Genomic DNA, 24,171 nt, shown 5'->3' with positions numbered 1-24,171 from the left:
AAATAACTCCAGAAAGGCCACACTGCAGATTTGCATTTCACATGCAAATCAAATTAATTCGGCTAAATTACCTGTGCGAGCAGGCCAGCCTACAGCACAACATCGATGCACCGAAAAAATAAACAATTAATTTACTAAATTAAATTAGAACAGAATATACCTTTCTAATAAATAAAAATACAAAACGAAATAAATCAGAATCAAGTCACAGGATGAGGAGAAAATGTGTGCAAAATGCCTAAAGTGCAGGGGAACATATATTCAAAACACAAGCCACAAATAGTTAGATTAGATAACCCTGACAGATTAATAAATAAAATTAAAATAAAGAAATTATTAAAATAACGATAGTAGCCAGAATTTTCAACTTTGTCTTTTTAACTGCAGAAACAACAATAAATGCTAAACTGGAGAGGCAGTCTTTTTAGCTAAAAATGTTCACAGCATCCAAAAATAAAATTAGAACCGGCTGAAAAGTTTTGAAATCACTTGTACCTGATCGAGAGAACAAATCCTGAACGTCTTTCACTCTGTCTGTCCGTTGGAGTCTTTTCAAATTGTGCGCGCGGATTCTAACGTGAAACCCAGTCTATGCGTGAAACATGTTAACGTTGGCCGGCAGAAGTGCGATCATGGTTTTCCTGATGCTAAATCCAGCCTTGGAGAATATCCTTTCTAATCGTGTACATCCACACTTTAGATTTTCTTATCCCAGACATTGTTAAAGATTTAAATCCTTGCCGCGAAGACGCTCCTCTGTCGGTCACGGATTGAAAGTGAAACTTAAATCTGTCACGGGGTGTTTGGATTTATTCACGCACGTTAAAAAATATTTATTAAAAGCTTCTTTCTTTGCACATTTTTATATAGGCCTACAGCATTATCATAATAATAGGCTGAATATTAACGTAGCCTATTGACATAAAAGCTAGTTCTATGTGAAATCAGACATTGAGCGCCCTCATATAGCCAAAGTGGCATGATCCTCGTTTCATAACACCTCTGCGAAGATTCGACCGTGAGATCGGTAGTCGAATCAGGCTCCTCCTATCGAAGCATCGAATCTTCGACTATTCGGGGTCACCCCTAAGCCCAGGTGAGAAAAGTAACGCAAAAGTAATGTAACATTACTTTCCATAAAAAGTAACTAAGTAATGCAATTAGTTCCTTTTTAGGGAGTAACACAATATTGTAACACATTACATGTAAAAGTCACTTTCCCCAACACTGCTTATTTGCATATAGTTAAACACTGCTCAACTCTGCTCAACCACATTGAATTGGCAACATCTTCTATCACGCAAATTACCAGCTCTCATTGAAAATGAATGACTTACGGCCACTTTGTTGCTGTAAATCACTGTGTGAATGCTGATGCTTAGAAACCCATTTAGGTGCAGTTAAAGTCCAATTTGGACATTATGTGTGGCTTTATACCCAGAGTGTTTTAGCCGAAAGAAGCGGTTCTCAAGTTTCAACTATTACCTCTAAAGATGTAAGTGTCTTTTTTGGATTCTTTAGAATATGTACAGTAGATTTTTGAGAATCTTCCTGTCTCTCTCACGCTGTCTCTCTATCCACCGATGTGAATCATTCACAGATTGCCCCCGGGAGTGAATTTTCTGTATTATAGCTTTAACCTTTTACAGGGAATCCATCACAGTAATAGCCAGCCAAGACTGCGTCAGATACCATTTTTGCAATGTTTAAAGCTCAGAAGCAAACTGTGCACCGAGCTGCAGTTGTGTGATAAAAACATATACTGATGTGTTAAGCCTGGCATGGACTTAAACGAAATATTTTGGGATGCATGTTACCGACTTTTATAGAGCTGAAAGATCGTTAGTGGTGATGAATGCGTTTTAAGGGATGGCAAGGTCTTAATCATTCATCTGTATGAAGTGTGTATGTAATTGGTAGTTGTATAGCATATAATAGTATGTGTTACTGGTTTGTCAGGCAAGTGCATTGCAGTGTAATTTAGCTGACATAGACGGCAGCTTAATAAATATCAACAATTACAAACCAGGTCGGAGCTGTTAGCACAAACATACGTTAAACCATGATGCTAATGCAGATTACACAGTTTTGAGTTCAGCCAGCTATATTTCTTTATATTCTTCCAAGTAATTGTTTTGTCATTCTACTATATTTTCAATAAAAAAAGACAAAATTCTGCCAAAGACCAGTCATTTTATTAAATTTTTTTAGTTTTGAAAAACGAATATATGTAGGAAAACAATGATAAACCAGATGGTGAAGGAATAGCTCAATAAAAAAAAAGTAAAATTATTTATGAAATCAATAAAAATATCCACAATAAGTAAAAAAGAACGTCATACCGTTGGAATATATCTGCAATGTGTCTCGATGGATAAACTGTGTAAATTTAAGTCGTTCTTTAGCAGTTAGTGTGGAGACTTTGGCCCTGAAGCATTTTATGCTGACGGCTGTTTATTGTATCCTCAGACCGATTATTAGCTGGATGCGTTGCTTCTATCTATCACTTTTATTCCTCATCTACCAGCTTTATCTCTCTCGCTCCCTCCCTTCCGCTTTGCCTTCTAACTAACAAGGTTTTCCTGCCCACTGAAAAGAGAGTGATGATGAGACAGCAGAATGGGAAAGTGAGAAAAGAGAGGAAGAGGGAAAACCATTACTCCGTTTTCACACTTCAATACATGTGCACCTCCCTGGGGAGCGCTCCATCTCTCTCTCTCTCTTTCTCTCTTTTGTCTGTGGGTGTCATGAGGCAGACATATAGTTGCATAACACTTCACCTATAGAGCATGTACACTGAAGAGCATAAACGCACACTGATGTGGGACACAATGATACTGTAACTTATTGTTCTTGATCAGGAAGACACGTACACATTAGGATAGTTTAGTTTTGGGGACTGCAGAATCTCACACACATTTCAAGGGATAGTTCACAAAAAAAAATTCAATTCTGTCATCTGCTTTGCCTCATCATTCCAAACCTATTTAGAAAACTTCTTTTTCTTCCATGCAACAAAATACATTTTGAAGAATTGTGCTGGTCGCTCTTCATGTAATAACAGGGAACTGAAGCTTCCAAGCTTTAAAATGGATGCAAAAGTAATATAATGATAGCTTTGTGTGAGGAACAGATTGAAATTTAAGTTATTCTCTTGAAATCTTTCTTAGCATTCATGTAAGTGTTTTTGAGAGAAGTAATTACTCTAATTCATTCTTTTCAATGAATTGGTTGATCTGGATTGTGAATTCTCACTCAGTACTTACTCATCCGCTCACAGCCGTTAACATCTCACTGGTTGAGTCGTATGGACCATTTTTATGATTGTTTTAGGGTGCCTTTTTGAAAGATTCAGTCCCCCTAGGGACTAATTGTGTCGAGAAAAATGACCACTATACAGGTTTTGAATGTCATGGGATTGAAAAGTGATGTGGAGGTAAATTTAGTAATTACTTTCATTTTTGGGTGTACTTTTTTTCTTTAACCTCATTTCAATCTAAAAGGGGAAATGCTATATATATATTTACACTATTTTGTATAAAGTAAATTATAATTACTAGAATAGATTAACCCTAACCATACCCATAAAGAGAACTTTTTTATAATATATGTTTCCTATATGAATCAACTTATATGTATCTTTTAAATGTACCACACATAAATGTCCCTATTAACTGACAGAAATCTGATATACAGGTGTCTTGACAATTCACACTCGTTTCTGTTCGAGTTCTAGACTCTGCAAATGGTAGAGTTGAGGGAAATGCCCAACATTTGTAGCCAATCACAAAACAACTCAACCAGAAACACATTCTTCATTTTATATGTCTGAGTTTGATGGCATTTTTTGGCAGTTTTTGAGAGAGGTCTAATTTAGTGAGCCGAATTCACACTTTTAACTTAGGTCAGATTTAGCTACAGTACCTTACGTTTTATCCTCAAGGCAAAGATCTGTACTATCAGTCAAAAGTATGAGCACACCTACTTTTATTCTTTATTATGACAATTTTCCACATTTTAGAATGAAAATTAAGTAATCAATACTATGAAATAACAAATGAAGTAAGGAAATTATTGAGTGATCTAAATGTTCAGCAAATCAAAGCTGACAATAACACTTGGCATGTTTGCTTCAAATAAAACGAACCCTGGTGCGATTGTTCATAAGATGCGACCCTAAAAAGGACAGAATGTTCAAGCATACCTGTTTTTTTCTCATCATAGTCGTGATGTTGCCCATCACAGTTCGATACAGGCATTAGAGCCGTGTCTCCTCGCAGCAAATCTTTGTTTGTGTGTGTGACGGATGGATTCCTGCCGCTGTTTTGACTTCTTTACACATTTTATAAGCTCTTCACGAGTTCTCAGCTGGTCAAAATAACATTATATGTAGGCAACAAACATACAACGAGCCCATTTAGCCCAGCACACAGCACTGTTTTGGATGTTCGGTAAGTTCCCTCGCGAAATTCACATAATAAAAGCTGACCAATCAGGTTGTGAACATATCCCTATGCCTTTAGGTTCGGTATCTTTAGGTTTGGTGTTTAAATGCCCATGTGAATGCTAAGCGGACCAGGACTAAGTTATATATATATTTTAATTTTTTTTTTGCTCTGGACCAAGCGAACGGATCTACAACACACCCTAAATTTCAGCTCTGAACATTCAGTCAACCAATTTTATGAGATGCATACTAGGATTTTAGTATGTTTATTAAGACATATTACTCATGGGAGCTATTGGCTGGTGCTCACAATGTAACATTTTAGATTTTACTCTCCTTTTGGGGACATTTGGTCCCTGCAGTGTAGGTAAAACCTGAATCCCATCACCCCCACCCCACACACACACACACACCACAACATCATCAACTTCAGGAGTGTCAGGTACATCGCCGTCCCAATTCTGCGCCTCTCTGTACCAGTCTCATCCTTTGTTTTTCTGCACTCATTTCATCTTTCCTTACTCTTTTATCTTCTCCCTTTATCTTTCTCTCTTCCTCTCCTTGCCTGCACCCTCTCCCTAAATTTAGCAGCTTTGAAGCATCCCTCCCCAAAACACACTGCACGACAAAAATCTTTCATTCAGTCTGCGTGTGTGTGTGTGAGCAGGAGAGAGAGTAAGAGAGAGAAAGCCCTAATCAAGGATGTGATTGCCATCTGTTGTGTATTGATAAAAGACTAAGAAAGACACTGATTAAAAAAGAGGGGGGAAAAGCAGTAGGAAAAAAAGAAAGAAAACTGCAGAAACGGTGAGTAAAGGAGGAGGAGCAGAACTACAAAGAGGACACGTAAATAATGCGCATTTTAGAAAGCAGAAAAAACAGCACTGCATGTTGTAGTACTGAAAGTGTGTAAAAAAAGAAAAAGGATTTGTAAAGAAAGACACGGAAACCGAGGAGAAAGGGGTTAGCGGAATAGCGGAAGAGGAACGGAGAAGGAGTGGGTGACATTTCTGATCCTCGTTTTGTAATTGAATAATAATCTCCTGCGGGACCTGACCTAGAAGCGCGCAAGTGTGTGTATTAGCATGTTTTTTTTTTTTTTTCTGTGTGAGCTTGTGTGGGACAAAGAGAGTCAAATGAGAAGGGCGGCTGTGAAATGAAACACTGCCCCCTGTTGTTTGATCAGGGCCTCGCGCACATTGAGCATGAAAAATGATCCGGTTTAATGTGCTGTGGCAAATGCATTGAAATATAACTGCTTTTTCATTCAAGCAGGACTTACACGTTTTAGAAAGGTCAATGAGATAAATCTTCCCCTTCTCTTCCTTTTTCTATCTAAAATACAAAGTATATATGACTGATGCCATTCGAATAGCAAAAACACTGTAATCTTATAATAATGTTTTTAATGTTTTTGTCTTTCTCTTTTTTTTTTTCTCTGATTCTTTTAGCTTGCGGAGTGAGGGCTACACCGTACAGGTCACCGTGAACGACTACCTGGACATCTACTGTCCACACTACAACCAGAGCCAGCGGGGGGCGCTAGAGCGCGGGGTGGCCGAGCAGTACGTTCTCTACATGGTCAGTTACCGAGGCTACCGCACCTGTGACCCACAGATGGGCTTCAAACGCTGGGAGTGCAACCGGCCGCACGCCCCCCACGCGCCAATTAAATTCTCGGAGAAATTCCAGCGTTACAGCGCCTTCTCACTAGGCTATGAATTCAACGTTGGTCATGAGTACTACTATATATGTGAGTATTTGATCAAATACATAAAATCACCATCATGAGGTTTCCTTAATGACATTTTTGTTTGTTACAGTTTGTTTAGTTGTTAGGTTTTATTTAAATGTGCACAATGTATAGGTTTTATTTATTTAAAAAATGAATAGTCATTTTTTTAAATATATTTTAAATAATATATACTGACATGAGTCGTACCAACATTGGGGCTGGTATGTTCACATAACCAGATCACAAGACCAACCAAATACTAATTGCTTTATCTTGATCATTTAAAAAAAATGCCTGAGTGAACCTTTAAAAACAAATTAAGCTCAATGGATAATACCGGTACAAATGTAATTTATGCAAATGAGTAAAATATTTAACTAAATATATGCAAGTAAACAATTTGCAGCATTTCCATTCCATTAAACACAAAAACAAAAGTGTTACTTTTGTGGAAATTGGCCCAAAGTAGAAGTCTAAATGGAAGTTGGAGCCAATGGGGAAGCCACTTTTAGTAAATACAATAAAGCAGGCTTTGAAGCATTACATTTTTGCTAGCAATCTGCTGCAGATGCTTTATGTCAGTGTTCAGATGGCGGCCGGCGGTCTGGTTCTGGTCCCCGGCTTGGTTCCATCTGGACCGTGGGACCTAATTGCGCCATTTTAACGTTTCCACAGTTTAAAATGAGCAGCGTGTCAAATCAGCGGAGAGTATCACAGCACAAGTGCTCTGGTTCGTTTACGCTAATGATCGTTCGGCACTACATCCTCTAATATTTTAATCTAGAGCCAAACGCGCTTCATTCAAGCCCTTTCCTCTCCGTGCGCATTGCTTCTTTCTCCTCACTAGAGACGTGAAGCGCCACATTAAGAGATGCAGATGGCGCGGTTATTTTAACAACAGTAGCAGAACACAATGAGCAGCAAAATAGATACTTTTGCTAAAACACTGCAGAAAACGAGAATGCAGAAAATACAATTATTTTTATCTGTCATACAGATGACTTCGACCGTTTAACTAAACCAGATTTGTGACAAGTTAATGTATGGCGCCTTTTTTCATACATTTAACATTGTTAATCAGCATATAAGAGCATTTCATAATAAAAAATGTTTTCTCAGTCCTAAGGCATTCTATGTGACATACACGTAAGGTGTCTAAATAAAAAAATAAAAATAAAAATCGTACTGATTTTTCTGATTCTGATCTTACTGTACTTTTTTATTTTCATATCCAGTTGGGAGAAATATATTTACTTTTTTTTGGTAAACATTGGTTAAAATTCTTAGACGTCACTGCTTTGGCTCTCTGGACCCTAGATTCTCTAGCCTGGGAAAACTCAGACAACTTCCGGCAAATTTAGATTTGCTCGAGAAGTGGTCTGGCAAAGAGCTCATTCAAGCCCATTTCCATGGCCTAGAAATCGCGGCACCAAACAGAAACGTTGAGGCGGGCTTTACACGATGACGATCGCTCTGATTGGTTTTAGGTCTATCCAATTGCGCCCAGAGGCATTTGAGCGACGTCCGTTGGTGAAGCGCAGCAACTTTTAAATGCATTATTATATTCAAATTGCAAATACATGAGGACAGTCTCCATGAAAGACCCACTGGCAGATGAACGTGCTACTACATTTCTCTTAAATAGGAAATTAAATTAGATTTAATAGAGGATTTTAACTGTGACAAGATGATTGACAGGGCAGTTTACATGACAGGATGCACGCGACAGATCCGTCCGATAAAGATGACGAAGTAGTATGTCCCAAAGCCTTCCTACTTTTTTGCTACACATTCAAAAGTAAATACCTTTTCTTCACAAAAAAAGTACATACTTTTATGGCGTAGTGTAACTTAGGACGCAGCATATGGCTTTACACGATGACGATCGCTCTGATTGGTTTTAGGTCTATCCAATTGCGCCCAAAGGCATTTGAGCGACGTCCGTTGGTGACACCCCTTTGGAAATGAGTTATTAATGCAGCTTTGCCAGACCATAACTCAGTTACTACTGAGAATGGTCTGGTTTTAACCAGGCTATAGATTCTCATCTTTGATGACTATTTTGAGTGTTTAGGCTTTTTTTCTTATACAAAGTACTACAACTGCACCGATGGAAAAGTATAACTGTTCCAAAAAAGTATCGTCCGAACCTCTGATGGGATGGAAATACTGTATATCGATCGGACCTCTTAGAACTTTAATTGAAAACCCCTGCTTTATGTATTGAACAACAGTGTGCCAGACAATTCTGAAATGTGATACTTGCCAATCTGAGTGAATTATTTAATAATTTATCACATGATTCGAATCAAAGTCCAATTTTTGTTTTGGATGTCAATCCAGGAATTTATTCTGTAAATGCGTCCTAGTTTCGCATTGTCGTCCTACTAAATAAAAGCTTACGTTTTTACATCTCAAGCAAGTTTATACGTTTTACATGCATATTCTGGAAATTAGTATTTGTCATTTTTATGCAGTATCCCAATATTTGCATAGGAATATGTAGATGGAAAGCTAATGGCACGTTGCCACAGAAAATGTTTGTGAAAACAAGCTTACAATGGAAGTATCTGGGGGCAAACGTTAGTCAAAATGATGTCATGTGGTTATTGACAGCATGCCACAGATGCTGTCCATAGAACTTGATAAAACTTGTATTTAACATAATAATCCATTCAAGTGTTTTTGCTTTTGCTAGCAAGTTCCAGTTTGCAGTAAACTCCACTGACAGAAAAGGTTATTACAGGGAAAGGCATACTGGGGAGCAGATGGAGGTTTAGTGCTTTGTTCAAGGGGACATTGCCTTGGCAGGATCCTCCCTTTCATGATGTGGCGATTGTACCGCTGAGCCAATCACAGCCATTCCTGTCGTGGAGTTTTTTGAGTTGGGAATAAAAGAAGTGAGAACTTTCTGCGTGAGCACCTTTATGTGCAGGGTTACAGATAAGTCACACAGATGCAGTTAACACAAGAGAAACTCATTAAGAAAACAATTTGCGACCCCAGTGATCGTCTTTAAAGGGCTTTGTTGTTACGAAGCAGTAGTTTGAAGAAAGGCAGCAAGTTATTTCAAACACAACAATGTTTCATTCATTTTTTCCAAATCACAACTGAGACTAAAAGAAAGCTCCTAAGGACAAGCTCAAATGCATCTCTCCCAGCAGTCCATTTGCTCTCAAAAGTGCCTTGTTGGGGAAATGGTGACAGGTCCGCCATGCAAAGGAGCTTGTTATCGGGAAACGGACGTTACGGAAGGCCGCCGATCATCGGTCTTTCTGGCATTTGGGTCAGTCACTACCAATTAGAGCGCACCCGTTTTTTGATCGAAAACTTTCTAATGCAGGCTATAAACCGAGTGTTAATAGAGCATTGCTAATGGTGATTTTCTGATGCATGTCTCACCTAATGCTAATAGTCGTCTTCATTAGTGAGGGCTGTAGGCAGGTTATTAGCGATTGTATGACAACCATTGGTATTGAAAAATGATATCACACTCAAACATTCCTATGATAATGTGGCCCATATGTTTATCAACCTGAAAACAAGAAACATTATCTTTGTCTTAGCCCAGGGGAGTTCGTTTAGAGCCAATTCATCAATCAAAGATGGTATCTGCAGCTTGTGGAAATGGATAATTTAATAAACGTACACCGTATCTGTTTTGATCAGTGTTATTTATTTAGTGTTTGTTTTATCTCAGCAGAAGGAGCTTTGGCTTAGATACCTTAGAATGGCCATAACATTTGCTGTGACATTTGCATAACATTCTTCTTTTGAAATAAAGAGTTTAATGTACTACGTAGTAGACACACTCTAAAGCGCTCTCACCAGGTTGCTGCTCATTTCAGTTCTTCATGTGATCATTTACATATGGAAGACTTAAAGGTACAGTAGCAAAAACAATCTGTTGAACTTAATGTTCAGAGTAAGGGCAGAAAATGGACATGAGAAACTAAATTAAAGCAGTTGCAAGAAATTGATTAACATTACAAGTGGACTTTGAAGAGGAGGATTTAGGTAACAGGTTAAAACCAGTATAGATATGTGAGGAATGGAGTAGTAGCATAATGTTTTAGCTTTTAATTAGGTAAAAATGCAGTGGTAAATGTTTTAATCTGTTGTGTTCTACTGTGTTGGTACATTTAAATATTTACATTTATTCATTTAGCAGTGATGTGACGCTTTGGACAAAATCTTCACGTCACATGACCTCATTACATTTCACTATATCTGTGTTTTGTATAGATACTGTGCACAGTATGCTGATTTTTAGTATGCATAGAATACTAGTTTGTCCTGGTGCCACATTTGTTACTTCCTATATTATACTATGTAGTATAACAGTGCAAAAAACATTATAGAATCCCACAATGCAGTGTGCCTAATGTGACTAATGAACCAGATAAAATCAGATATTTTTAACATTAATATTTTGACTCAATATTTGATTGGACTGATGAAGTTTTTACAAAATAAATAAATACATTTGTATAAATACAAGTATTGTATAAATACAAGGCAAAAGCTACATTTATTTTCTAAATAATGACTGACGCCAATCACATATTACACGAAGAGGTCATGTGACTGCAGCGTAGAATTCTACTATTTGAAATGTTTATTATTGCATAATAATACTTGCTATTTTACTATTTACTGTTTCACTTATAATTGAAAAGTATACAGAATACTGTGTATCCTGAGTGTTAATTTAGTAAGCTACAGTAGTATTACGTTCTGAACCTAGAAGTGATGTCAGTGCATGTCATTGTCCAGTAGGTGGCAGTAAATTAATGTTTGTCCTGTCATGTGTTGTTGCAGCTACACCAATCCATCACCACGGACACAACTGTTTAAGACTGCGGGTGTTTGTCTGCTGTTCTACAGGTGAGCATCATCACACACACATTGAAACAAAAAAGCACGTAAACCGCAAGGGGAGGTCATGATGCTGGCTTTTAATGTGTGTTCTGTGTGTGAGCAAACTATTTTCAGAACTTAATGCTCGAACATGTTCTGTGGCCTCTTTGATCAGAGCATGTGTGGATACGTCCTCTCACCCCCTGCTCTGTCTTCCAGTTTCTCTTCTCACTCTTTTGCTCTGTCTTTCTTTGATAGCATAACTCATGCAGCTCTTGAACACAAGTTTAACCCCGCGCTGCATTAATCAATAATATTTTTCAGTTATATTACATGTGTGTGTATTTGTTGAAATCGCTTTGTGTTTGCATATAATGTACCTAAAATGTATCTAAAAAAAAAGTTTGAGCAAGTGATGTGTATAGGAAGCGACAATAGGAATTACATTTTAATATGTAAACACTATATTAAGGTAAAAAATAAATGCTTTTTGCAGAAAAAAAGTATGCTATGGCCTAGCAGCATTTCTTTTTTTTCTTTTTTTTTTATAAAAAGACTATATTGACAAATTGCCGAGAATGAAAGTGGAAAAATACAGTATGCCTTAAAGGGGTCATGATATGAGAAATCAAATTTGTCTTGATGTTTTGACATATAAGAGGTATTTGTACCATTAAAACATCCTGCAAGTTTCATAGCTTAAAACGTCCTCCTCATTATAAACAAAGCATTTATATAATCAGGTTCCAGAAGCGTCTCGTTTTGATGTTGTGGGATCTGTGTCGTCACATGGGCAAATTAATTTGCATATTACTGCCTCTAGAGCAAGACATCAATAAATAGTTTTACATCCTCTCACCATAGGCCCCGCTGACATTTGTCTACACTGGATAAGTGTCGCGCCAAATAGAGATCCATTATAATCACTGATGCTGTCTACACTGAATACAGTATAAAAGATGCCCGTTCAGTTCACTTGAGTCTGTTGACAACAGGACAAATGGAAGAATGAAGAACATGCGATTTGACGCGTCCTGTGGATGGTTCATTTAAGGTGTTCTGAATCGCGGAACAAAAGTGGTCGTTTACTGACTAGCCTTAAAGGAGTTGCCCATTAAAAACAGATAATTAAAAAAAAATTCCGCTGAGTATCTACTTTAAAAAATTTTTTTTTTTTACTTTATTAGCAATATAAAGCCCCTTTCACACAGCGCTTTGAACCCGGCAAATTGCCGGCAAATTGCCAGAGCGCCTTCTGTGTGAACGCAAACTCGACCCGGGATTTATGCCGGGATCGATGCCGGGTCGGGACCTAGTAACATTGCCGTGTTCAGTCCCGGAACGCGCGCTGTGTGAACAAAAGCCGTAATAATGCCGTGTCGTAGTGATGACGCTGAAGCCGGGCTCGTTCTCCAGCTGTGAAACGGTACGTAATGCGCAAGTTTATGATCGAATCAGAGAAACAAATGCACAGGCGTGGTTTCTCGAGAGAGAGATCGCAGCTCATAAGCAAACTTAAGACGCTGCTGAGATTACAAGTCACATCGATGTCACGTGTCTTTACGGCATTTTTACGGGTTGTGTGTGAACGCACTCTCTGATTCCGGAAAATCACTGGCAGTGTGAATGAACCAAAATCAAACGAACCCGGGTCAAATCCCGGGTCACTTTATCCGTGTATTTTCCGGAATCTCTGTGTGAAAGGGGCTTAAGTGAACCTCAAGGAACATTTTTAAAAATCCATGTCATGACCCCTTTAAATGATTAGTTCACCCCAAAATGAAAATTTTCTAATAATTTACTCACCCCAATGCCATCCAAGATATCCATGTCTTTCTTTCCTCAGTGGGAGAGAAATTATGTTTTTTGAGGAAACATTTCTGGATTTTTTTCTAACAATGGACTTCATTGGTTTCCATCGTTTTTAAGTCCAAATCAATGCAGTTTCAAAAGTCTTTGAAGTGTTTAAACAGGCTGTACACAGCTGAAGAAGAGGTTGTTATCTAGCGAAACGATAGGTCATTTTTAGAAGTCCATTGTTAGAAGAAAAATCCAGAAATGTTTTCCTCAAAAAACATAATTTCTCTCTCACTGAGTAGAGAAAGACATGGATATCTTGGATGGCATTGGGGTGAGTAAATTATTAGGAAATTTTCATTTTGGGGTGAACTAATCCTTTAAGTGATTAGATAGTGTTTAGAATCACTGTATGCACTGAGATCCTGTTTTTCTTTGCTACAGTCTCTAATGCAGATGATGACTCGAACCAGAGTCCCCCTGACTACACTGTCAGACCCAAACTGCATGACATCGGTGAGTGAACACACACAAACATGAAGCCTTGTACACACACTGGCTTTATAAGAGTGTGTAACACACATTTTCATCTGTTCTCACAAATATGGCTTTTACGCATTTAATCTGCCTCATGAGCATCTGAAATTCCTCTTAAAAGCCTGGATGACCATAAGGTCCAGTGACCAGGGGGTGGCCAATAATAAACAAATTCATGCATTTATTCAGTCTCTCTATTTTTGCTCTCTCGCCCTCACTTAACTACTGTTTTTATTCTGAGAAATCGAGCTGTAAATGTGCAGTGAGATGCATTATGACTGCACATCTGAAATGTATGTCCAGCGAATACTCAGAAACCCAAGTTCACATCAGGATCACAGGAAGGATCATTGGGACACACTGCAGGATGCACAGCTTGGCTCAACGCCCACATGCCCACATGCACATAACTAAACAAATAGCTGGCACTTTACACCACCGTAGGCATTCAAAAGCACTCTAGCAGTAGGACATCTCTCTCTCTCTGTGTGTGTGGGTACATGTGTGTTAATGTACACAGCATTAAAATGGAAACTGATTATGACACACACACCATATGAACCAATTGACCCTCTGTACACAGATCCTCCTACTTCTAAAACTGTCAACATCTTGTTAGCTTTCCCAAACCATATCTAATAAAAAACACATTGCTGACAGGTCAACCACCCTATTTTAAGGGGGAAAAATCTTGTGTTGCAGTCTTGAGGACTAAGTTTTACTTTGTTTCCTGTCAACAGCTCCATAATACCATCATTTGTGCTGATGCTGCATTAAAATAAAAAATTCTGCTTAAGTGTGCATAACACACATCATATAGACATAGTGTGTTCCAGTCAGGGATTATACTCGATGAAACCGATATGAAAAGATAGGGTTACAGATGTCAAAAAAGCACTGCATAATCACTATTCTGAAAAGAGTTCCAAAGACCCAGGAGACATGATGTTTCTTATTTGAGTTTGCCAGGTCACACTGAAAGAATTTATACACTAGTTTCAGTCAAAAAAGGTGAATCAGCTAAAAGCTGAAGTCCTTTTTTGTGATAGGCTATTAAAATAACTGTTTCTTATTTTTTTTCTTATCACTTACGTACATTAGGGGCCCTATTTTAACGATCTGAAACGCAAGTATCAAGCGCGAAACGCAAGTAGCTTTGTGGGCGGGTCTTGGGCGCGGTTGCTATTATACCGGCGGGATAAATGACTCTTGAGCCCGACGCAAATCTAAAATGGGTTGGTCTGAAGTAGCTTCATTATTCATAGGTGTGGTTTGGGCGTAACGTGAAATAAACCAATCAGAGCGTCATCTCACATTCCCTTTAAGAGCAGGCGTGCTTGTTCCATGGCGGTTTGCTATTATAACGGCGGATTTGCCAGGAGCGCGCCAGGAGCGGTTCACATCCGAGGAGACCGACGTTCTCGTCAGGGCCGTAAAACACAGAGAAGTGACATTCCAAAATAGGAATGATACATGCGTCGGTGTACAAAGGCAATTGCGCTGGGTGCAAGATAGGGCCCTAGGGTATTATGTTACATCTTATGTTGTTAAATGAATGTTTATTGCATTCATTGCAATAATTTTGGTATATTCAAATTATTTCAATTCATGGAATATACATTTTCCTACTGTAAATTTAAGGTCAATTTGTAAAACTTAAAATGTTGCTACCGTATTCTTTATGGTACATTTCTAGGTGCCGTTTTTTTTACTGTAAATTTTAATTAAAAAAAAGTCGAGATCAGGGTGATCACAGTGAAGACCTGAACTGGTGTGACATCATCCTTTGAACTACCATTGGTCCGTGGTGATGATGTCATAGGTAGGTGTGTACGGAGGGCTCCGCCTTCTTTGACACGGAAAATCTTCTCCAGTTTATTTATTCTGTTCAGTCCGTCGGGGTCAGACGTCACGAATATAAACATGAACACACTGGAGAGCTGCTTTATAGTGGAAATTGATGTTGTAATTCTGAATTGAAAGCTATACTGACACATTTTCATGTTTAATACTGTAAAGCTGCTTGCTTTAAAGCAATACAGTATATTGTACAAAGTGCTATAAATAAACGTGACGTGACTTAACTTGACTGGAGTGCAGTGTGGGAACATATCCACATCGCTATGATCAGATGCTTTCTTAACCGCTGTTTGCTCACCGCTGTTATTATTTTGCACAGCAAATATTTGCATATTCATCTAAACACAGCTCTCAGCAGAGTAGGTGGCGTCGTGATGTTTGATAACAATATGCTGAAAAGGTATTTCCAACTTCTTTTTACCCCTAAGCAAAGAACAATCTGTTTTGCAATCACATCTTGGATATAAACAGCATTGTTTTGGATGTAGAACATTTCTGGATCAGTTGATGTTCAACATCAAATCTGGAACCTTTATGCAAAACCAGTTGAGAACCACTAGGGTATAAGACTATATTTGTTTGACAGGAATGTTGTTCCAGGCCCTGCTAAAGATGCTGATCCAGGAGCACATCCTACTTTGTCGCACAAAGAAGAGCACAGCAAAACCAGTCCAAATGGAATTTCGCCGATGTGCGTCAACAATAATAAATTCCAGACATTTCCATGATGTGTTGACACGACTCCGCTGATATGTCCATTGAGCTGTGTGTCAATGTTCACTCACGTCTGCTATCACAGCAGTGTGTTTAACCTCTAACTGCCCGAGCGTCCTTTATCAACATACAACGTGGCGGCTGCTGATAAGAAATGTCACATATTCTTTGTTTTTTTTTTCTGTCTGATATCCTTCCAAGTCTTTTCTCTACAATCATATCTCCTGTTTTAATAGATAAGATTTCTCTCTCGCTATCTCTCCTGCCTTTATTTCTCCTTTTCTCTGCCTTTCTCTATTTCTAAGTGATTATTTTCATCATCAATAACCCTTGTAGAATGTTATATTGAGCTTTAGGGCCAGTAGTAATACAGAAAATGAATGGATGAGTTTTATCTTCCTTATATTTAGAGAAGGCTGTGGGGAAACCATTACAGTTTCTGCAGGTGATTACATTACTCAAAGAGGAATCATTATTTCCCCTGCACCCTTTATCATTCTATGATGTTTAGTAGGTGATAATTTACCGTCACTGTCTAACTTTGACGTCTAGCTTTTGGTTGCGGTGACTTCATGGTTAGTGCTTGCGTTCCTGACATTGAGCCATGGTGCTCATGTAATGGATGCTGGATTGATTCCAGCCGACAGTGATGTTCCGATCTCATTCCCTCTGTTTCCAATCATTTCCTACCTCTCTCTTGAATAGCAGCTAACATGATAGACATAAAGAGCTAAAGTTAGCCATTATTCAGTGAGAGATTGACCGTTAACAGATTTTTTCTTAATCTGAATGAAATCACAAAATGTTTGGGATGATATACGTGTATAGTTTTGTAGTCTTATCAAACAGGATGGAATGTTGGAAATCCCGCTGTCTAATACTCACATTTCGATTAGAGAATAGATCTGGAATTGGTAAAACATAAAACCAGCAATTGTGAGATAAAGTTTAAAATAAGAAATAAATCATATTATAACCTTTTAAAATCGCATTATACTTTTTTAAATGTTTTTGTCTCTTATGCTCACCTAATATAATATATAAAAAATACGGTAATACTTTACAATAAGGTTCATTAGTTAACATTAGTTTGTTTATTCTAAAATGAAGAATGAGCAATACATTTGTTACAGTATTTATTAATCTTTGTTAATGTTAATAAAAATCCAGCTGTTCATTGTTTGTTCATGTTAGTTCACAGTGCATTAACTAATGTTTACAAATACAATCTTTGATTTTAATAATATATTAGTAAATGTTGAAATCAATATTAACTTAGATTAATAAATGCTGATGAAGTATTGTTCATTCTTAGTTCATATTAACTAAGGTTAACTAATTAACCTTATTGTAAAGTGTTACCAAAAAATACAGCAAGACCAGTAATATTCTTAAATATTATTACAATTTTAAATAACTTAGCAGCCGTTACAAGCCAAATGCTGACTTGATGCTCAAAAAACTTTTTTTATTATTATCAGTGTTGAAAACAGTTGTGCTGCTTAATATTTTTGTGGGATTTCATTGAAAGCTCAAAAAAACAGCATTTATTTGAAATGGAATCTTTTGTAACATTAAAAATTTCTTTACTGACACTTTTAATCAATTTAACGCATCCTTGCTGAATAAAATTATTTATTTATTTCTGAAAAATGAAATGTACATTTTTAAATGCTTTACTCTGAGGCGGCGTACATAGTTTTGTAGGCTTTTTATCAGTATAAAAAGTCGTTACGTGCTCACTAACTTTCTTTCTTTCTTTCTTCCCTTCCTTCTTTCTTCTCTCTCTCTCTCAGATGAGTTTAACCCTGAGATCCCCAAACTGGAGAAGAGCGTGAGCGGCAGCAGCCCGTCTGGAGACCGACTGTTAATCACTGTGGCGACGCTTCTCCTCGCTGCTCTCCTCGTGTCTTAGCAACCGTCTCTCTCTCTCTCTGACATTTCTGAGCCAGCAGCTCCGAGCGCTCGCCTTTCGTTCAACCTGTGCGGGACATTATCCAATCAGAACAGATTAACCAATAGTCGAGCCCTAAACACTGGAGCTAATAGTAGATCTACCGCACCCAAATAGTGGCCTTCGTCTCCACAATTTTGGAATAAGGAATGACGTGCATCAATTTCAGAATTTGCCTTTGCGATGGAGCGTCCACTCTCCTCAAACGTACTCGCGGAGGAAAACAAATCTGGTTAGACAGTGAGGTCTCTCTACCTCTAGCTACGTCGTTCTCGTCTCTAATGAACCTACCCAGACTGGGGCAAATCTTGAGATGGACATTTTAAGATTGACACGAGCTCAAATGGATATGACAAGCGTCATAGTGGTCAGTGGATCTCAGCTGAGAGACTCGAGGAGTGCTGGAGACCTTTGATCCTGTTTTAACATTCTGTCACAACCCTTACCTGTCGGACTGCAATATGTGTCAGTCATTGATAGTTCTGCAGCAGAGATCAATAAAACTCATTTGCCCGTCACTAAGTTCAGGTGTTAGGCTTATGAATCGATCACAGAAAGGCATGGCTACTGTTTCTGCTAGTTCCCAGGCTGGAGACTTGTCTGTGAGCTGGAATGGGAACGCTTTCCTTCTAGTTTCCCAGTTCGATTGCTGAACTTGGAAACTAGAGATCGGTCAGAGACCATCACTTTTGTACATTGTGTGACCCGAAATAGTTTGGACATCATAGCAGCGCACATAATGAAAGAGAATCGAGATGGACTGAACTAACGGTAGATGGATAGATAAACGTTTATTTCCTATAGTATGTACGTGTCATCATGGAAAGGCACTGGACTGGCCAGTGCCACTGATTAGCATAGTGGCCATTTTTGTAAGAGCGGTCGAGTCGTAAACTGCAATTCGCTGTTTTATATCGAAGAATTGCGATGCAGATTTAGTTTTTACCGTATGATACATATTTAACTGCTCTTTGAGTATGTTAGTTTATTTACTTAATTTATTGAGTTATTTATTGATCATTTGATCCTTTTTTGGGAACTTTGTGAGTTTTGTCTGCTTTCTTGAGGGATCCTTCCTCATCTTTGCTAATGCCAAATTATTTTGTTTATTTATGTTCGTTTCATGGACTTTATTTCAGTTCATGTGCCAGCAAATTGAGTCTTAGTTACAGAAAGACATATCTAATGCATCTCATCCATTGCGCTCGGTTGAAATAGGTACATTATCTTTATAATGAGAGTCATTATTATAGGACAGTGTGAGATTGTTGTAGTCTATATTGGTGGGCGGGGCTGGGAGGGCATTTAGGGAGGGGCTTATTGAGAGGGCGTGGCTTCAGTGCAGTAATGGAATAAATCATTCCTCAGAACCCTGCAGACAATGTCAAGAGTGAATGTCAATGTAAATGTGTCTGCGTATGTGTCTTATGAGTGTGCACTTTACAGAGGGTTGTGAAAGTGTGCGCATTTTGGCATTTTCATATGCATTTAGATACACATTTGTAGGTTTTAAATACTCAAGCTTGTGTGAGAGTTTTGGCTGGTGAGAATGAGACGGGTGAGAACGAAAGCATTTATCATTGTTGGCAACAACAGTACCAATCGTGTTTACCTTAGAATGATTACAAACATGTAAACGAATCATGAATGACAATTGCCAGAATGAAACTTAATAAAACATTCTTATTTTAACACTCGCTGTTATTTTTATCATGCAGGTTGCCTTTAGAGCATCGTAATCGGCATGACATGATTCTCAGGATGTCAGAATGTTTATGTAAATGAGTAAATGAGTGTAAATGACTTTTTTCCCAAGGAGCACATGGTCCTAATTTAGGAACAAAAAAAAAGCAAAAAAAAACTTGGGGTGCAATAGAAGTGTATCAAATAATGTGGGATTCTAATTTATTAGAATACTAAAAGTATGGGGCAGCTATAAGAGTTTACGTTGAATTAAATGGCAAATACAAATACAAATACACAGAAAAGGAAAAAACATTATGCATAATGACGGGACTTTTAATTATAAACAAGCCTGAAATACACTGGGACTATAAACACTGTAAAAAAAGAAATTTCGAAGTTGTAAATAAAACAATGATTAATGGAGTTTTTACTTGTAAATACAAGAAAATCTTTGTACTTAAAAATGCCACGTTCCATTCAATTAGTTACTTTCCATTTCTTTGTAATTGTGAAATTTATAAGCAATTTTTGAGTGAAAGTTGTTTCTACACCAAGTTTGTTTTTTACAGTGTATATATATATATATACACAGTTCTTGTCAAAAGTTTGGAAATATAATTTTTTTAAATGTTTTTGAAAGCAGTCTCGTATGCTCACCAATGCTTCATTTATTTAATAAAAAAATACAGTAAAAACAGTAAAATTGTGAAATATTAAAGAACTGTTTTCTATTTTAATATTTTTTAAAATGTAATTTATTTCTGTTATGGCAAAGCTGGATTTTCAGCATCATTAACCCAGTCTTTAGTGTCACATGATCCTTCAGAAATTATTTTAATATGTAGATTTGCTGCCCAGGTAACATTTCTTATTATTATTATCAATCTTTAAAACAGTTGTGCTGCTTTACATTTTTGTGGAAATGGTTATCCTTTTTTTCAGGATTCTTTGATGAATAGAAAGTTCAAAGAACAGCTGTTATTTGCATTTATTAAAGTTATTTATTTATTTTTGTAACATTATAAATGTATTCACTGTCACTTTTGATTATGTTAATGCATCCTTGATGAATAATGTTTTTGTCAAGTGGTTTTCAAATATTTCTCTCTCTTTTTTTAAATCTTATCACAAATGTTTGAATGGTATCATTGTTTCCACAAAAAATGTTAAGCAGCAAAAACAATTATTTTAAATTGTAATATCAGTTCGATATTACTGTTTTACTGTATTTTTGATTAAGTAAATGCAGCCTTGGTTTGCATAAGGGACTCTTTTTATATATATGTTTTCAAACTTTTGACTTGTTAGAACGTGCAATACAATGGTTTCTTTCTTGCAAAGGCAACACATAGTAACTACACCAATACTGAGACAGATAAAAATGACTATAACGTTTTTTGAATGCATTTTTAACAATTTCACTTAAATTACCAAATCAATAAAAATAAACTATTATAGTTATAACTCAATTTTGACAATGTTTTGCCTTTGCATGTCAGAATTATTGCATGCATATTTATTTCCAAGGTTTAAAAAGCTCTTATAAAAGAGAAAATGTAACCCATTAATAGAATGGCAATTATGTAACTTGTTTCTTATAAAAGCTTTTACTTTAATTAGAATGTAGTCTTTAGAACTGAGTCTTGAAGGTACATCTGTCTCTTTTTTTCATCTCTCCATCTGTCTTCTGCACTTTGTCCCTGTCTGTTATTTTATCTGCTCTGTTTCACACCCAGACAAACTCATTCTCATTCAGCTAGACCAAACACACGTCTGTCTCCTCAGGTAAAAGGTTCCTGCAGTGATGAGAATCCGACCTCAGAAACTGCACCTACAAACGCTTCTTCTCTTACAACACACAAATCAAAACTTTCTAGGTGCCCATCATTAGAGAACACACACACACAACATAAAACACCGCACTGACAGTCCTGGGAATATGCAGTTGTTCTTCTCAGTTTCGTCCCTTCCATCTAAGGAGAAAATGCCTTGAAGCAAAACATGTTTGTGCACATCTGTCTGTCTTTCATTCTCTTTTTTCCGTCTCTGCTCTTAAGTGTTTTTCAATTTCAAGGACACTCCATGTACAAGTGAAGATAATAAAGACATTCGGGATTCAAGGGTAAGCAAGATTAAAGTGTTAGTTCACCCAAAAATGGCATTTCTTTCATTAATTACCCACCTTCTTGTCGTTCCGAACCCGTAAGACATTCGTTCATCTTCAGAACACAAATGATGATATTTTTGATGAAATCCGAGAGGTTTCTGAACCAGCCATAGGGAGCAAAGTCATTGCAACTTTCAAGCCCCATAAAGGTGGTAAAGAAGAATACTTTTTGTGAGCCAAAAAACAAACAAAAAAACAACGACTTTATTCAACAATTTCCTCTCCTCCGTGTCATTCTCTTACGCTGATAACGTTGTAAACACAGTGCAGCGCTTCTGGGTTCTACGTCAGAACGCTGGCTCACCATTGGCCAGCTCCTGCGTCAGCTTCACACGCATGTGTCGTGGTGCTCACATGACCAGCGTCGACCAATGGTGAGCCGGCGTTCTGACGTAGAACCCAGAAGCGCTGCACTGTGTTTACTACGTGATCAGCGTAGGATACTGACTCAGAAGAGAAGAAATTGTTTATTATTTTTGTTTCTGTTTTATTGCTATTTTAAGATGTATTCATATACCTTTCTGAACCTTGAAAGTTGCAATGACTTTACTGCCTTTGGCTGGTTCAGAAACCTCTCAGATTTAATCAAAAATAACTTAATTTGTGTACCGAAGATGAACCAAGGTCTTACGAGTTTGGAACGACATGAGGGTGAGTAAGTAATAACACAACTATGCCTTTACATGTCACATCAAACATAACAGTTGTGATCCAACTCAACTGCATATTAATGTGCAATTAGCCATTCTAACTAATATCATGGTTCCACATCTAAAAAAAAAAAACATGAGAAAGTTTGTGTGAATGATCCAATTTGTCCATCACAGACACAGTTCTAATGGTGATGAGGAGCCTATTCTAATGCCAGTAAACAGGACCAGACTGAATCTGTGGAATAGCATTATTCTGTGCTGATGTTGAGGGGAAATCATGGTAAAAATGTGTTAAACGAAGCGAAGAGTATGGCAATATTATTTATAGGTGAAAGTAACACTTAACTGAAAAACTCGCACACAAGGAAGGTTGGGGGGTGTTGAAGGTAGAGTTTTCGTAATCAGCATTGGATCTGCCTTTAAAAGCAACTTGTGTAAAGAAGCTCACAGCTGACTTCCTTCAGGCGACACATATGCTGCAGATTGTGGTGGCGTCTCTGTCATTGTGAGGACTTTCATTTTCTATTTAATAGAACAGGCATCTATTAAATAGAGAGATAAGAATAGAATGTCAAAATATATTAAAGGATTAATTGCAGAGGGAAAGATCTTCAGTGATAGTCACTTAAATTTCAGTCTGTTCTCATGACTTCAGAACACTTGGGCCACTTTTTTGTATTTTTGAAGCTTGACAAAGATAACAAAAAAGCTACAAAATTGAGAATTCAAAAAAAAATATATATTATTTTTTTTGTTGATTAAATTAAATATACAGTATACACACACTCAATTTAATAATTAAAATGAAATTTTTGTCACTTTACATACAGTATACAGACCCTTTCCAAAAAATTTGAATATCATGGAAAAGTTTATTTCCATAATTCCATTCAAAACGTTAAACTTCCATAGATTATAGATTCAGGGCCCACAACTTAAACGATTTCAAGTATTTAGTTGTTTATACATAATTTGGGCTTCCAGCTCATAAAACCCACGAAAACAGGATTTCAAAAAATTTGAAAATTACATGAAATCACACAGTAATTACACAGTAATACCATGGTCATTGAACCAGGTTTTGGTTCTTTTGGCAGTGTGAGCAGGTGCAAATCCTGCTGGAAAATGAAGGAAGCATGAAGTGCTCTGAAAATGTCCTGGTGCGTTGACTCTGGATTTAATAAAGCACAGTGGACCAAAGTCCTCTTTTCTGATGAGAGCAAATTTTGCATCTCATTTGGAAACCAAGGTCCCAGAGTCTGGAGGAAGAATGGAGAGGCACACAATCCAAGATGCTTGAAGTCCAGTATGAAGTTTCCACAGTCTGTGTTGGTTTGGGGAGCCATGTCATCGGCTGGTGTTGGTCCACTGTGCTGTCCACTCAACGCAGCCGTCTACCAGGACATTTTCAGAGCACTTCATGCTTCCTTCATTTTCCAGCAGGATTTGCACCTGCTCACACTCCCAAAAGAACCAAAACCTGGTTCAATGACCATGGTTTTACTGTGTAATTTCATGTAATATTCAAATTTTTTGAAATCCTGTTTTCGTGGGTTTTATGAGCTGGAAGCCCAAATTATGTACAAATAAACAACTAAATACTTGAAATCGTTTAAGTTGTGGGCCCTGAATCTATAATCTATGGAAGTTTAATGTTTTGCATGGAATAATGGAAATAAATAAACTTTTCCATGATATTAAAATTTTTTAGAAAGGGTCTGTACATTTGTGGAATATGTACATTTCAAACTATACGAAAAG

At 37.4% G+C, this 24,171-nt stretch overlaps 1 protein-coding gene across 1 annotated transcript in view; it reads left to right on the top strand.

Moving 5' to 3' along the window:
• Positions 1–19,685, top strand: part of efna3a (ephrin-A3a) — a 115,647-nt gene extending 95,962 nt beyond the window's left edge. The window contains exons 2-5 of the mRNA XM_082187261.1: positions 5,899–6,200; positions 11,004–11,069; positions 13,284–13,355; positions 17,747–19,685. Coding sequence (XP_082043387.1) covers positions 5,899–6,200; positions 11,004–11,069; positions 13,284–13,355; positions 17,747–17,865 — 559 coding nt within the window. The 3' untranslated portion in view covers positions 17,866–19,685. The remainder of the gene's footprint in view (positions 1–5,898; positions 6,201–11,003; positions 11,070–13,283; positions 13,356–17,746) is intronic.
• Positions 19,686–24,171: the final 4,486 nt, after the last annotated feature.

This window comes from Leuciscus leuciscus, assembly GCF_965113295.1.
Source record: "Leuciscus leuciscus genome assembly, chromosome: 12".
In the NCBI taxonomy this organism is placed as follows: Eukaryota; Metazoa; Chordata; class Actinopteri; order Cypriniformes; family Leuciscidae; genus Leuciscus; species Leuciscus leuciscus.
The sequence above is the reverse complement of the archived record's forward strand: the minus strand, read 5'-3'. Positions and strand labels throughout refer to the sequence as shown.